Raw genomic sequence first — 16,816 nt, forward strand, 5'->3', positions numbered from 1 at the left:
TATTGCAGAATAAATACTCTGTGCACAAAGTATCACAGACTTAACATATTAGCCCTTCAACACAAATGTAACCCAACCCTTAGTCTATCCAAGGTCACATAAAAAAATCTTATTAATTAAAGGATTGTAGGGAATATATTTTGCATCTTTCAGTTTCTGTTCAGACGGCAAGGTCCCTGTGACAAAGTCTGCCTTCTTATGCATTAAACTCTCTGCACAAAACCTCAAGTACTATCACAATTAAAACGTAGATTCTTTTCCTGTTCATTGGGTCACAGAGTGGCTGAGGCTTGCAGGGATCTCTGAAGGTCATCTAGTCCAACCTCTCTGCTCAAGAAGGCCCACCTAGAGCTGGTTGGCCAGTACATCCAGCTGGCTTTTGAAAATCTTCAAGGATGGAGATTCCACAACTGCTCTGGGCCCCCTCAGTACACGGTCACCCTCACACTTTTTTATCATGTCCAGAGAGAATTCCCTGTGCTTCAGTTTGTCCTCATTGTCCCTGGTCCTGTCACCAGGCACCACTGAAAAGAGCCTGGCTCTGTCCCTCTTTGCACCACTCCTAATGCATTTACATACATAGACAAGCTTCCCTGAGCCTCCCCTTCTCCAGACTGAGCAGTCCCAGCTCTCTCAGCTTTTCCTAGTAAAAATCATGCTCTGATCCCTTCAAACACCTTAATGGCCCTTTGTTAGGTTCTCTTCAGTATGTTTGTATCTCTCTTTGTTATGAGAAGCCCAAAACTGGACACAGCACTCCAGCTGCCTCTACCCCAATTCCATCTCTAGTTAGCACATATGTAGAAGTACAACAGTGAATATACTACAAAGAGCCCTAAATTTTTTTCTTCATGTTTATGAGCCACTTTTTCAGAAAATATAATTTATTAGGTTATCTGGGAGTACAGTTAAGAGTAGACTGTAGCATTAAGCATTATTGTGTTTGGGATAATGAACTATGAAAGTGCAACAGAAGGAGGTTCCAATAGACATTTATCACATGGAGAAGGGAATGAAAAACAGACAGTTAAATAACAGGGAACAGAGCTGGAAAACAAGGTAGCATTCATTTTAAAGAAGAGATAATTAAAATGGGTCATTTTTTTGCTAATTAATCTATAACCATGCTAAAAGATTTAATATCTGCACTTAAGCTACCAAGTCCTGATGATCAAAATCTGAAACACACTGCTATTAATGCATCCACAGCAAGTAGTATGCAAATTATTAATTACAGAAGTTATTGTATTTTAATGTCTTTGGTAAAGAGTCATTATTACCTCTCTAGTTTGAGAAGGAAGGCTATTTTTAGGAATCTTGAAACGATGAACAGTGTCATCAAAACATCTGACAGAAAAGAAGCAACTGTCTGTAGATTTTACCTAGAGCAAGGTTGAGAAAATACAAAATTAGTACAATGAAGCAGTCAGAAAAAATGTAGTGTAAGCAAAGTAAAAAATTACACTTAAATCAGAAGTTCTTGCCTCAATTTTGATTCAAGTAATTGTAATTTATAAAACCCTTGGTCAGAACACTTTCCAAAGTGCATCATTATGTTATGAATAGCGATATAGAGGTTCTTATGTTTAAATATTCTATTTTTATTTATTTACACCACTTGATTCAGACAAAACCTCATCAATGGTTCAAGATCACCAATATTAAAGAATTTGTAGATTCTGAAAAGCAAGTCACTTTCCCACACAATATGAGTGTATATATAAGTGCAGTTTAACAGAATTTGTGGTGCCAAACTAGGATAGGGCAGTTATAGAAATATGGAATTTATCTTAAATGCATTTTCCTTAAGCACTTCATCTTCCTGGGCATTATAAATGACACCTGGCCTTTGTTTTCTGTTTCCCCCTTCCAAACTGGATTCCCACACGCATAACAGAAATCAGGGAAGCTTTCCAAAAGTCACTTTCAAAATTTATTAGTCTTTCAAGTGAGATCAGCTTAAGTTATGCAATCAGTCACAAGTGGCCAGGGACAGCTAAGGAGGAACTGGAGCTTTGGCTATTCCAGATCACATGCTCCAAACTGACCCGGTCTGCTCGCAGGATGCCTTGTGTGTCTAAATCTAAAAGACTTTAGAAAGCAGTGAGGGAGCTTTATGGCCACTTTACATAAAAGAATACTTTGCTGGACAGGAACAAGCGTTTCTTTCAACTGCACAAGCTTTCTCCCTATTTTATAACAAAGATCGGCTTACCAATCCAGCGGAAGTTTTCATTAACCAGGAATGGAATATAATGGAATACAAAAAAACTGTAGTTACAACACTTTTCACTTCCTACCGTGCAGACAGCTTGTGTTAGATGCTTGCATCCCTGACGATGATCATTATTCACTGCATCAGCTCTTTGAAAGAAGAAGAGATTTAGTGAAGACAGGAATGATTTAAATTGAGTTTCAGAAATTTAAATACAGAACTTACTGTCTCCGATACCAGGAAAGCACTCCATGTTCTAGAACTACCCAGTAGAGCTTCCAACCAAAAAATCGTGAGCTCTAAAAGGGGCAAAAAAAAGAAAAAAAAAAAGGCCAGGTAATCTTAACAGAATACTTTTAGTACAGACAGCTCAGTGTGCAGCTGCAGTGTGAGCTGCAGAACTGAGCTCTGGGTGGTAGGAGCCTGAGGCAAGAGACCATGAAGTGGCAGTGACCCTTTGCTTAGCCAGGGGCACAGGGACTTGTGGTGTCAGGGGCTGAGGACTGAGCAGGAAGACCCCAGACTTTCACTCACTTGGACTGCAAGGGCAGGAAACCCCAGGGATTCCTTCCTTTGGGTACTTTGTCAGAGGCACCAGCTCAAGCTGCTGCTTTGTTATTGCACGATGATTAAAGTAAGGATCCAGACATCTGACACTCAGCTATGGGAAACCAAGTGTCAAGCCAGTAAGGAAACCTTGTCTGAGTGAGTGTGGTAAATTTAGAGAGCCAAACTGGGCACTCATTGACTCACTGGAGCCACCAACAGCAAAAGGGCTTTAGTCCCAGCAGTTAAGTGTCTGGTGGAAGAGGTGTGATGGACAGAGTGAGTCCAGCACGGCCAGGCAGAGAAGCATCCTTAAAACTAGTAAACACTACAAAAACCTTTTAGGTTCTGCATATCCTGATGATCACAGTAACCTGAGAGTATTTTACAATTGCAGGACTACTCTTGTTTTTGGATCCACCTAAAGATAAAAGTTGAGCCTGCTATTCAGTAAGAACTGAAATATTACAATGTTGCATTTTTTAATATTACAGGAATTGTGTTTTAATATTACAGGAACTATCACCACACAATTCTATTTTATAAATTCAAATGAGAAACAATACACATTGAGATATCCAACTAGAATATTTTACCTTTTCCAAGTTTTAGTACACAATTCTCATTTAAGACCAGCTCCTTACATCACAATTGTGATATAGAAAAATTTACACTGAAGAAACTTCAAAGATTTCATTAAGCAACATAATTAAGTATTCATGTAGATCTTAGATTCACTTGAGCAACACAGCAAAACAAGCTTTAAACTCTTTGAATGCCATCTTCCCACTAGGTCTTAAAATTTTCAGAAGATGATGGCAAAATACTAGTAACAGTTTCTTAAAGACAATGTATCAGTCATAGGTAATCAAAGTAATCTATTAAAGAAAGAAAAAACAAAAAACATTTTGCCCACCACACAGACAAGGAAAAATGTCTTATCACAGTGAAGCTTTGCCACAAAAATTACCAAGAAATAGAGACATTTTAGTGACTGAGGTTAAGATCAGGGTACCATGAATCTACTAGCTGCTCCACTCAGTCAGCCCACCTACACATATTAGACTAAATTACTATTAAGTACTATTTTAAAATTCCTTCATTCATCAGTTACCACTGAAATACAGAAAAAGGACATACTGGCATACTTTGAAATCTTTCAAGCAATTTTAGAAAAGGAAATAAGCCATACCTTCCATAGGAGACCTTCATATCTTCCCAGTGGTTTGTTGATAACCTGCACAGAAATTAAAGCTCATATAGGAATAGCTTCAACTAGACAGCCTTGGAATTTTAAATTGATACAGAAGTTCCTACCTTTCCAGTTTTACCTGCCAGTATCAGTTTCATTTCTGCACCCTGGGCTAGATCAAGGGGAGTCTGATCTGTTTAGTAACAAGACAAGGCATGAGAATTTGATGCAAATAAACATAGATGTACTTTAAAATCATTTGAGACCCTTTACCAATCAGTTTGGCCTCCAAGCATCTACACTTGCTTGGAATTGGGGAGCATCAACATCAACTCAGGGGCAGAGGACTAAAAAAGTATTGAACTCTAAGCCACTGCAGTGCTCATCAGAGTTCTACTAACTGCAGAGAGCCCTTTTTCATAACTAATTTAAATTTGTTTTTAGCTTCCAACTATAAAAAGCTAGTTTAGGACACTCAAAAAAACCAAGACATATGCATCTTTAAAAAGAGGACAAGAACGCAGTTCACATAACATCTGCATCAAGTTTTCCTCTTTTTGGTTTTATTAGATGCCTTCTCCTCAGGAGTCACTTTGTCTCAGCCACATTTTCAACCTGGCTTTTTTTGTTACCCGTGTTCAGTGTTTAGCATCCAGAAAACAAAAGTCAGGCACATTTCCCTTCTGCCTCTTGCAATTCAGCCACTGTTGGCCTTCCTTTATTAGTGACACAAAGCTTGTAAAGCACTGCAAGATTTTCCCTGAACACTCCATAATAAGTAACACAGCTTACAGAAGATGTTGAATTTGTGTTTCCGCTTAACATTTATCATACTTTTCATTTGGTACTCACCATTTTTGTTTTTTATTTTAGGATCTGCTCCATTTCTCAGCAGTTTCAACGCACAGTGCTTATGAGCACGGTATGCTGCACAGTGCAAGGGGGTGTTTCCCATCTGATCTATACAGTTGATATCAGGTGGCTTGCGCTTGTTCAGCTGGAAAAAAAAACAAAGTTCTGCTTACTTATCAATTTCCTCCCTCTCCAGATGCCACATTCCCTCTTTTGAAAATTAGTTGTTCCTAACTAGGATGCTTCAGTGTAGATCTGGCAACAAAGAGGGCATTTAGCAAATGTTATGACAAGGGCAAGGACTGCAACAGTCAAACAAGACATTCAGCTAGAGTAAGGAACTTCAGTGTTTTACTTGGTATAACCCTTCCATCTCTGCTGCACAATATGGACACATTTTTCTGCTCAACTGCAGTGCCAGGGAAAGTTGCCCAGTACTGCAGTTCAGTCATTCATATGCTAGAATGGTCCTGCCCAGTTCTACTAGCAAAAATCTGCTGTTCTCTGCATAGTGCAGAAGTTAGCACAGGCCAGTGCTAAATCCAGAAAAAAAATTGTGCAGCCACCTTGTTTCAGAGAGTAAGAACTTTGTATTGAAGGGTGGCAGACCAGTCTCAATGCCAGATATCCTAGGCCATTTAGAGCTCCCAGTATAGGCAATCTGTTACACAAACAGTTTTGCTGCATTCTTAAGTCTATTAAGACAAAAGCAGCTATGTAACCAAGGGGAAAAAAAACAACAAAGAAAACAACACAAACTGACTTTTACTTGCACACAATATAAATGTTTTGAGAAACTGACCCATTTAAAGAGAAGAGTCATTAAGCATGACACTGCTAACTATCCTTAAACACCACTTCACTTCTGCTCAAATATGTGGCTACTGGATGCCTACATGGGGGTGGGACTGAATGATCTGTAGAGGTTCTTTCCAGCCCAAACCATTTCCATGCACTATCAGCCACTTAAGTTCACAAGCCAGTTGGGAGAGCCTTAATAGAAAGGCTAAGTTACTGATAAGCAGGTTTAGGAGACCAGAGTCACAAGTACATGAAAATTTTTGAGAAACTCAGTATTTGCATTAACCATACACTATCTTTGAAAGATTACTCCCTAATAACAGAATTCCCACGGACATAATTTAACATCAACAGCAAACACCTTATATGTATTTCAGAAATAGTCCTATAAGGGATAAACTACTATAGCTGTTGTTTACAGATCAAGTGGTGAGAGAACAAAAGTCAAAAAAAGGGAGTTTGTGGAAGTATACTCTCATTAACATTGTAGTCAAATGCTTGCATCATTAACATTGTAGTCAAATGCTTGCATTCTTGAGGACTCCAAGCTTTAGCTCTTTCCAACCATATGTTTTACATTTACTTTCTTTTCCGACTTCTTGCCTCTTTATAAGCCACATGCCTGTGTTTTCAGCACCTTATGCCATGTCACAAGGGAATATTTGGAAGCAAGCTTCATGCATCAACTCATTGAGATAAAAATCTCTCCAGTCACTTCAGAAAACGTACAGTACATTTTTGAGAACTTGCAGGAAGAACACGATGGCTTTGCCTGAAGTAGACTAAAGAGCTTGCTTGGGTTAAGATTCAGCTGCTGAAGATCTAACTTCTAGTAAATAACATGTTCTGGTGTTAGATGTCACAGTAAAAGTAGATGTAAGCAGCTAAAGTTTCATGAGCATAATAGTCTGCTAATAAAAAAAAGATTAAGTAGGAGCAGAAAGGCCTGAACAATCTGTAGGCAAAGAAAGGGGAATTTTGGAGCTAAAGGGCAGCTCTGAAGAGCTACACAAATTTGCACAGAGGTATTAACCAACGCATAGGAAAGTCAAAGGGGTTTACACCATAGAGTTGTAAGTGTATTCCAAGGAACACCTGATAAGAATTGACTTAAAACTGACTCTAGGTCAAAAAGTGACAATATTTGGAAAAGTTTTAGAAGTCAGTATATAGCTACCTTCACATATACAGAGCTCAAACACAGCAAATATATTAAAGAATAAAAAGAAAATCACTTAGAAATTAAAATGTTCACAGGGAGAATTACATGCTCATGCACAGTTACATGCCACATGAAAGAATGCAGGCTTCTTTAATGACAGCTTTCTATAAGAAGCCATTTTTTTTCTGATTTTTTTTTCACATCAGCTTAAGGATTAGCCAGCAGACATGTAACAAGTATTAAAGTTATCAGAATCAAAAGCAGATCACTTATGCCAATGTATTAATTACAATTACTGCAATTGTGCAGTGTATTAATGCACTACTTTTCCACATCTTAGGTGCTGTGTACAGCTCTGGTTCTCTCTCCATTTCAAAGAGGACAGCACAAAAAATCCAAATAAGAATTACAAGGATTACCAAAGATTTAACAAGTTTCCATGCAAGGAATTAGAAAGACAAGTGCTCTTCGGCTAAAAAAAAAAAAAAAAAAAAAAAAAAAAAACCAAAAAAACCACCAAAAAAACAGAGAGGGAAGTAAATTGTGAACAGGTGTTCACTTCTGGTGCTAGGCAGAAAAACAAAGAACATCAAATATCTCAATATACTAATCTCACATTTGTGAATTTTGATGCCTGAAAAGGCATAACTAAAGATGCTAAGTAGGTAGAAACCATTCCATGCTGCATGTCTTACTTCCAAGGACACTCTTCAGGACTCTAAAAGCTTGAATTCAAGCACTGGGACTCTGCTTCAAAACCTAGCTGGACTTGGTCCTGGGCAACCTGCTCTTGTTCATTCTGCTCTGCAAGCAGGAGCTGGACTAGGTCCCATCCAGAGGCACCCTCCAGTCTTTCTGTGATCTGCTTCTTCTACAGCCTCACCAACTGTTCATCTGGGATTACAATGTGCACACACACAGAGTTTTCAATTTCTGCTCAGCATGAAACTGAATTGTGCAGACAAGTGTCCATTAAAAAAAACACAATGGATGCAAATGACAAAGAGCTTACTTTCAAGATTAAAGACAGGCCATACTGTGGTGAAAACTTATGCATCCATGACATTAAGGTATCCACAATAACATAATAAGCTTATCTCAGGAGACCATGAACCATTATGCTGCTGTTTACAACTAACTAGCTAATTCTTTCTGAAGGATTTAAAATCATGAAAGCAGCTGAAAACCATTGGGTTTGCAACCACCAACAAAGAGGAAAGTCCTTGAGGGTTCAGCACCTTACTAATATAACATCATGCACAGCACTAATATTTCAAAGTCACAGCCTTTGAAATGCAAAGCACAAAATCATATTTTGTTACATTAGCATTATGGATTGAATCACTGGAATTCTTACCAAGGCAGTCAGTTTGCCTGTTTCCCCCTCTCTTGCTGCTCCTAAGAGGAGTTCTTCCAGTTTCCTTTCTTGTGTCCTTTCCACCGCTATTTAAAAAAGAAAAAAAAGTAAGATCAGTCTCAGTAAAGTATATATGAAGTAAAGCATTCAAAAAAACTATAGCAAAATAAGCCTAGAGAAGCAAGAGTTTCCAGTGCTATTTATTTGGGACAGGTATAAATAGAGTATTTACTCAGAAAATTCCATGTCAGAGCAAAAATATGTTCAAAGCACATAAAATTTGACAAGATGTGCAAGTTTGTATACACATTTACATAATATATTATTCTTATTTTTTCAACACTTAAAACCAAGCCCACTCCCTGCAGAAGGGAAAATGGGAACTATGCAACACCCTCATCTTAGATCTTCCCCATGTTCTTTTCAGCTTCTCTTCTACTCTTCTTATCCTACCAAAATTTTTTTCTTCTCTAACAATTCAGCAGATGAGCAGTGGAAATGAGTTACTTTTATGTAAAATCAGAAGAGGGATCACTTCTTATATGCAGTCTGTGGTGGTGGACACAGAGCTCCATCAGTATTTAAGAGTAGTACTAGGAAGCAATACCAGGAAGAACACCAGGAAGTTTTTGAACTCTCCAAAACTATAACTGGTGAACTAGATTAGTATTTGGACACCATCTGCCTCATCTCTGACAGGGTGAGGCCATGAAGGAAACAAGGGGAAGGGTTTTTATTTTTATGCCATTTGACACAATGTCTAAGACTGCAATAGCAAGTCCTAAATCTGATGCATAACTGGGACACCTTTGCAAACGGTTGAGAACTTTGCTCTCTAATGATTTGGTTTACACAAAACCACTGTTCTTGACTTGAGTTTTGTCTCTTCCAGTGAGCCAAGGCTTTGACTGCCCATGTACCATTTGATTCAAAGCTGTATCAAGGACTACCCCAGCAGGACTGAAATAGTTATCTGAGTAATGCTATTTGTATTCATAATAATTAACTCTCAAGTCACCCCTACTGCAGACAAGAACCAAAAACTATGACTGTTTTCTTTCTAATAACCAAATTTAAAAAGAAAATTCAACTAGCTTCTGTAACTTGCAGAAAAAAAAACCAGCTTTTAGGATACACACGTTAAACCCCCCCCCAACAAACTTTGACCTATTGAAGTTACCTTCCAACATATTCCTTATGTCTTTATCATGAGTAACTTCTTTTGCAGTCTCTCCACTGCCATTAACAATAGAAGGATCAGCATTATGCTGCAAGAGTAACATCACCACCTCCTGAAAAACAATTTGAAAAACACTGCTTATCTGTCCGTGTAACTGCAAGGCCACAATCAGGCTTTCCAGCTACTGACATCCTGTAAGATGAGCTTTGTAACCACCAGCTTCTCACCGCTGCTGGTTTCCTATGAAAACAGGAAAGGATGTTTTAGAGAGATTTAGAGTGAGACTGACTGCAGCCTTTTCTCTCCCATCAGTCAGGCTGAAGGAACCAGCTGAAGGAGGAACAGCTGAACAGACTGATCCTGAAAAGCTGGTGTACCTGGTGTGAATGCTGAATTCGACAGGTAAAAATTGTACAATTGGTTCTTTTGACGAGACAGTAAGCAGTCACTCCTTCTGAAGGGCCAAGATGTTACCCACAGAGGTAGTACTAGTTTTGGAATGATGGTGGCATGTGGAAAAAAAAAAATTAAACTAGTGTCACATTACACAGGCCTATAAAAAGCTCTTTAGTTCTAATTAACTATGAAGAAACAGCACTTCCACACACCAAATGGGCCTGTATGTTGTAATTTAAGAGATATTTTTTCCCTCCAGAAGCTACTAAGATTAAAACAATGTGGTTTCTCTCCATGGCTTTTTTTTTTTTTTTTTTGGACAGTTATACAAGCTAGGCAATGTGCCTAATCCTTCTGAACATGCTGTACCAAAACAGACAATAAGTCATTTTTAGACACTGTAAAAACATCTTTTTGAAGAAATCTTATTGCTAGTGCTTTCTTAACAATTCTACAAGTCAGGCTTTAAAAAAGCCACCATACTTTACCTTACGCCCTGTGAAAGCTGCACGATGGAGTGGAGTGTCCCCCATGTCATTCAGAACATTCACATCTGCACCAGCCTAAACAGCAAGACCAAAAGACATCTGAATGTCCTTCCAATGAGAACTACATGGCTATTCCCTCTCTACTGGGGGGAAGGGGAGACAGGACACTAATGTAGACCTCGTGGCAAATCAGATCAGAACTGTAACACAGTTATCCTGGAAACACGGATAAAGTATGGATCTAAGATTCACAGCCAAGATTCTCTCAATTGCTTCAAAAAGGCAAAAAAAACCCCAACCCTGCATGCTTCCAGGCACACTTTTAAGAAGAGATTATATGGAAAGTAAGTTTAATACAAGGGGTAGGGGCTGTTGTTGTCTTGGCTTTTGTTTGGCTTAGGTTTTTGTCTGGGGTTTTGTAGGTCTTCCTGTTGAATCTCCTGTCCTTTTGTCACACACTTTCTTCATCCCATACCTTTTACCTAAAAGGAGGAGTGTTTGCCACACTGCACAGGCACTCTTTCAAGAAACCAAGAAATCCTATCCTTCTTTCATTAAGTATTTCTTCTACACCACTCCACCTAACCTCTCAAAGGGTCAAAGAGAGGGTAGGGCATACTTAACTTCATCACATATGTTTAGATCACATGATTTAGCCAGGCCATTGCTGCCTGCCTACAGTTAACTGATGAACCTGACTAGTTCCACAGCTCTCTTTCTGGTAATGCCTCCTTCACTTGCTCTTGGCACAAGTACACAGACACACTTATACATGCCTAGCTGTCAGAAGTGCACAGCCTCACTTATTTCTCACCTTGTTCTTTAAATAATACTCTTTCAAGAGTTCTATCTAAGGAACTAAAAGTACGAAGTTGCATATACTCTTCCAACTCTTGAAGTCAAATGCTTGATAAATGCATTAAGGGATAAAACTTTACCTACTGCTTTAAGTAGCCCACTTGAATTGAAAATGGCATTATTTACTGAGCAAGTGTGTAAGCTAGAGAAGAATTTCTCAAAGAAATCTCAAATTTGTTTCCTCCTTTAAAGTCTGGATTATGGTGGCAGCTTTTATTCTTAATGAAATTCAAGTTTAGATTAGCTTTGCACTTGAGCCTGTTTATAACACTCCTGCCATCCAGCAAAATCTTTCAAATATGAAAGAGGATCTAAGATAGTTAAGGTTGAAGCTACCCTAAGAGCAAAAAAAAAAAACCCAGCAAACAAACAAAAAACCAAATTCAGTCATAAGCCCTCAGTCAAATTCAGTCACCGCATTTGCGGTTGTTATGCAAATACAAACACAAGTTTTGATAACAGAACTCCATCATTTCAAAATTCATCATACAGTTCATTATTTTAGAGATGTTAGAAAGAAATAATGAGTCAAACTATGCTATCCTGTGCCTGAAAGAAACACATACAAGCTACTTCACACAAAATTCTGTGCATACTTCTATGCGCAATAAAGAATTAAGTAATGCAGCTTTTTTTGCATTTGAGATAATTTAGCCTTTTCTACAGCTCAGTAACTGAAATTGCCTAAACTTCAGTACTTATGTACTACAGTAAACTAATCAAACTGTTGAAGTAATTGCATTACTAGTATCATATGCTGGCTTATTATATACAGATACCCACTGAGCTTCAAAAAAACTGAGCTTTCATGAGTGCACACTTATATATTGCATGCCTTTAGTTCCTACATGCAGAAAGTTACACTCCAAGAAAAAACCAGCCAAGTACCCCTAACTGCTCAGAGTAAGGGCTGTATGATACTGTATACACTTCCACTGTCACTATGTTGGGTCCTTCTAAACCAGGCCTGACTTAATGTCACAACAATCAGTTATCTCTATGTTACATGTAGATAAACAGAGTGCCTCTGCCTCTCTGCAAAGCCTCCTTTCTTCTATCACAAACATCTGAACAAACACTAACTGCTTCTGGCCTTACACAGAGAGGAAAAATAGAAACATACCTTCAGCAAATCCTCTACCACAACAGCATGTCCAAAGTAGCAAGCAAGGTGAAGTGGTGTCCAACCCATATTAGACTTACTTCTGCCTAAAAGACAAAGCAGGTAAATTAAGTTTGGGTCACACTCTACAGAAGAGATATTGTGCTTGGAGGCTGTCAGGGATGACCACTCTTCACAGCAGCAGAGGAACAAGGAGGCTAGAAGTATCAATACTACTCATATTATTTAAATTACTAAATCAGGAGGCAGTTTGAGAAAGCTGGATTCAAACCGAAAAAAACCCCAAACAAAACAAACAAAAACCCAAACCAACTAACAAACCCAACAAAATCAACCACAAACAAAAAACCCTCACAACCTTCTGAAAGGGAGAAGTCATGTTGCCTGACTGAGAATAAAACCTTTTTTTTTTTTTTGCATGTAACACCTGTCAATACTACCAAGAAGCTTCAGTTACTTACATTCTTTATTCATTATGAAAATGGCACACGCAAGCACATTTTTCTTGTTTATCAAAAAAACTCCTTGGTTTACACAATTTTATTTTCCTCACACAAACGAGAGGTAAGACAATCCATCTTTCAAACAAAGGATTCAAAATTAAATAGGTGGAATGAATTAATGTTGAGGCTTTTTGTCATCAGGTTTTTTTTGTTGCCTTGTGCTTTACTCAGTTTCAATAAAGAGAGCCTCACTAAATAATGTGCTTTGAAATCTTTATGCACAGTAGAACTCATATATCATCTACAGCTTCAAATTGCAGAATGATAAAGCACAAACAGGAGGTAGGCACAGAAATGACCATGCAAAGGAAAATATGATTTATGCTTTAAAGGGCATTTAAAGCATGACCTGGAGGACTGGCTGTATGAAATTCAACGACTCTCCTACAATCATTTATTTAAGAGCACGATATTAAAGCATTAAGAGATTACTAAAATTAACAGCTCACTTTACTTTCCAACTACAACACTCAACTCTATTAAGCAAAGGCAACTTGTGCTTTGTTTTTACTAAGCAAAAGACCCACAGCACTACAGTGTCACCTAAAAGCTATCATTTTGTACTTGGAAGAATAATGAAAATAAGGCAGTCGAAATTGTTTTGAAATTGCTGCCGCCATTAAGTTTTCCCCTGTCATACAACCTCAAGTACTGAGGCGTAAAACATGCACAACATAAGTTTGCCCTGAGGAAACAAGCCACAAGCAGAAAGAAAAACTGTTCAGCTTGAAAGTTCATAATCTTTTCTGCTCTCATATTAAAAATTAACATTAGAATATGGTTCAGAGCTGAAATATTTTCCCATTTCTTATAACTGTTTCCAGCTAAAATTCCTGCCCTTTATTGACAATTTCTTTTGTAATCTGATTCTCTTTCTTCTCAGCTCCTGTTGTTTCCAACCCCAGATTTAGATCTTTCCCTCATTACAGTCTGGCCTACCCTCTGTCACTGTTGGGCCAAAGTATTACAGAAGATAAACACTGTGTGGATCACTGACTCTGGGACAATTTATATTGGATAACATGCTAAAGGACTTCACTCATCCCTCAGTCCAGTAGGGAATAAGATTCAGGGAATCTTCATTCAAAGATTACAAAAGAGATCTGAGTTGCACTGAATTCATACAATTAGCCCAGAACAGTCATCAGTTAACAGCACTGACAAGATGGTGTTGCTGCCAAGGAATTCAGTCATGAAAAAAATAACCAGGAATCTGTCCAGATTTGTAGTTCTTACTATGCAAAGTAAGAACAGACCATTATTCTGCATCCACTCTGAATGTTTGCCTTTCTGATGTTAGTTGACCATTTATTTTTCAAGCTTTTTGAGGTGTTACTTCTCTTCAAAGTGATGACAAGTGTTTGTACTTTTTTATTATTATTTTAAACCGTGACACCATTACACTAGGCAGAACACAAGAATAGGAAAGGAGAGATAATGTAATTCCAACAAAAAACATAATTCCTCCCCCTCTTACACACAACTCTTTGCTTTAATGCCAGTCAACCCTAAGTCTCGAGTGTTACCATTTGTGTAGAGAATGGAGACAAGCCAGGCAGTCATTTTCCAGCTGTGGGCTGCTAGGCCACTTCAGCAGCAGTCATTCAAATGTGTATTTTGCCATTATCCTTACTTTACTTACTACTGACCATTATCCTTACTTTACAGATTTTTTACTTTGCAAATTCCTAGGTATGCTATTTTTTTGCATTGAAAGAAATGAGCCAACAAGAGATGGCTTTCATGTTAGAAAACATAATTATTTTGCATGAAACATGGTTTTGGTACTGTTTATTGCAGATATTTTCTTTCCAAACCAATGAACTGAGGAACCCAAAAGAGAAGTTCAGATCATTTGGCTGGATTTTCCTCAAGCAAATCCTACTTATCTGCAAGCTCTGACTGGGTAGAATACAGTCATAACTGAGCAAGTACAGGAAGCCTGAATTTATTTTCTCTTCCTTCACTTTGGCTGAAATTGTGATGTTTAAGATCACTGCTATCAGACCTGATACTTATGAATATATAGCACACACAGCCTCAGATGCAGCTCCCCTCTGAAAAGACAAGGAGAAGATGTTGAAGATAGGCTTTGACACCCAGGCACATCAACTTATTGGAATTACCAAGGCACACCCTGCAGGAAGTGTACACCATCTCCAATACAGCCTCCCACCTGCTTCAGAAGCACTTTATTCCAAGCCAAGTGGCACTGCTGTATTAGATGCAAATCCTGAAGGAACTGGTACAGCACTGAAGAGATTCCCCACACCCTGACTTTCTAGGGACATCTATTATTCACGCTAATGACAGAAGCACAAGAGGCTGTTAAAGGAAAAGAAGAAAGATTAAGGGTTGCAAAAAGACAGTTATAGCCTACAGTGTGTACTTCAGTTAATCATCAGGTTGTTATGTGATTACTACCTGGTGATACCCAACAGATCAGAACTTGTAGCAAGACATAGTGGTTTGGCTAGAGAGGAGGCAGAATGGCAAGGCCAGTTATACAGCAGAGGCTGTTTGGCCTGAATTTGTCTTAGACTGTTTCCAGTGGAACACTCTGTGGGAGCAAAGTGAAACAAGTCACTCTCTGAAAAGTGACTGCAGAAGAATTGAGATTTAACTCTCAAGTTTCACACAACTAGAGCAGTTTCCCCAGAGAACACTAATTACACTTTTGTGTCCTCTTAACATTTAGAAGAATTGAAACTTCAAAACCAGAGATTTCACGGTGAACAAAATCCGTATTTGGAACTAGTTGAGGTTAAATATAATATCACAAGCACATTCCCTCTAGCTTCCTAGACTTCCCATTAGCAAGCAAGTATTAACTAGCTGGCATGTACTGCTAAACTAGAAAAACAGCTAAGCACCATCTTTCACTTCATTACCTGAGTCTCTTCCATGCTGCAGACTTTCTGACCAGAGACTCATTTGCTTGATATAATAGATGGCAGATTATGCCTTTTCATTATGCTTTCTTGACTTCAGGTTATGTGTAAGAATTCACCAGAGACACTCTGAAATCTCTTGTAAGCACAGGAGACTTCAGGAACTTATTTATGGGCACTGTTGCATGAATCTTAAGATACTTTCATTCCAACTGTTTAGGCACTACACATCTTGAATATTTACCAAGGATATACTTCTGAGGGTGAAGGACTTCAGCTTCATCAAGGTACGTTTGATTCCCCTTTGAATTACGAACTAGCTCCCCAAAGATAAAGCAGCAAGAGCTTGGGTTTCACAATTTCTTTTTCTGAGATGAGTACACTAACCATTGAGAAAACACAAACACAGCTGGGTAGTCAAACAAAACAATAAGTAAGCTGATGATTAAGAATGAGATTTGGGAAAGGGATAGAGCTTGTTCAGGTAACAGGAATCCCTGCCCTTTAGGGCAAGGTGTTCCCTTCTGTTATGACTAAGAGGAAGCACAGTTTAGCTCTCCCCTCTTCCTCCGTAGCACTTTGTTCTCAGTGCTGCTAAAGAGTTAAATGCCAAACAATGGAATACCAGCCTGGGTATAAAGAGTGGGATTCACATCCACATCTTGGAAGCAACCAGGAACACACTCATGTAAATAAAGAGAAATATAAAGTTACTAAAATAACAAAGAAGTGAGTTAGTCTGCAGTTTCCAGCAAGCTTGCAAATCTAGTCCCAGTTTGAAGTTTTAATGCATAGCAAGCAAGTTGCTGAGCCACACCTATGTTAGCTGCACATGAGCAAAATCTCAGCGATGGCCAAAGACCCAGACACAGATGAAGAGGAGTCTTAGTTTCTTTTCCCAAGTAACCTAGTATTCTACTAGAAGTAAGAAGTACACATTTGTCCAAAACACTTTTGCAAGTAGCAAGAAATGTAACAGTTCTACTCTGTGATAACAAAAAGAAAAAATACAAAGATAAAAAACTTTTACTCTGAGCAGAGCACAAACGACTGACCCAATCTAATCTTCCCTGCAGCTCTGACGAAAGCTATTTACCCCCCGAACAATCTCCAGGCACCAAAATCTGTTTTGTTCAGTATTCTAAAACTTCAAGGTTGGCATAAGCATGAACACAGTCAAAAAGAGGTACTGATTCTTTGTCTCATTGACACTTCTAGTGCCTATGAATTACACTGAATTTTTCTGTACACT

General features: G+C 38.4%; 1 protein-coding gene across 3 annotated transcripts in view; it reads right to left on the reverse strand.

Moving 5' to 3' along the window:
• Positions 1-16,816, reverse strand: part of OSBPL1A (oxysterol binding protein like 1A) — a 71,689-nt gene that overhangs the window by 54,519 nt on the left and 354 nt on the right. For 2 of the 3 annotated variants that reach the window (XR_010744765.1, XM_066329976.1), the window contains exons 2-11: positions 12,171-12,256; positions 10,190-10,264; positions 9,306-9,417; positions 8,126-8,211; positions 4,806-4,950; positions 4,079-4,146; positions 3,954-3,998; positions 2,441-2,514; positions 2,301-2,364; positions 1,281-1,382 (exon numbers count right to left, since the gene is read on the reverse strand). Coding sequence is in view for 2 of the 3 variants with exons in the window: in XM_066329976.1 (XP_066186073.1) it covers positions 1,281-1,382; positions 2,301-2,364; positions 2,441-2,514; positions 3,954-3,998; positions 4,079-4,146; positions 4,806-4,950; positions 8,126-8,211; positions 9,306-9,417; positions 10,190-10,264; positions 12,171-12,256 (857 nt within the window). In the remaining variant the exon portion in view is untranslated. Of the gene's footprint in view, positions 1-1,280; positions 1,383-2,215; positions 2,252-2,300; positions 2,365-2,440; positions 2,515-3,953; positions 3,999-4,078; positions 4,147-4,805; positions 4,951-8,125; positions 8,212-9,305; positions 9,418-10,189; positions 10,265-12,170; positions 12,257-16,816 lie in introns of those variants that run through there. The other variant, XM_066329987.1, reaches the window with a different exon arrangement.

This window comes from Sylvia atricapilla, chromosome 1 (assembly GCF_009819655.1).
Source record: "Sylvia atricapilla isolate bSylAtr1 chromosome 1, bSylAtr1.pri, whole genome shotgun sequence".
Lineage (NCBI taxonomy): Eukaryota > Metazoa > Chordata > Aves > Passeriformes > Sylviidae > Sylvia > Sylvia atricapilla.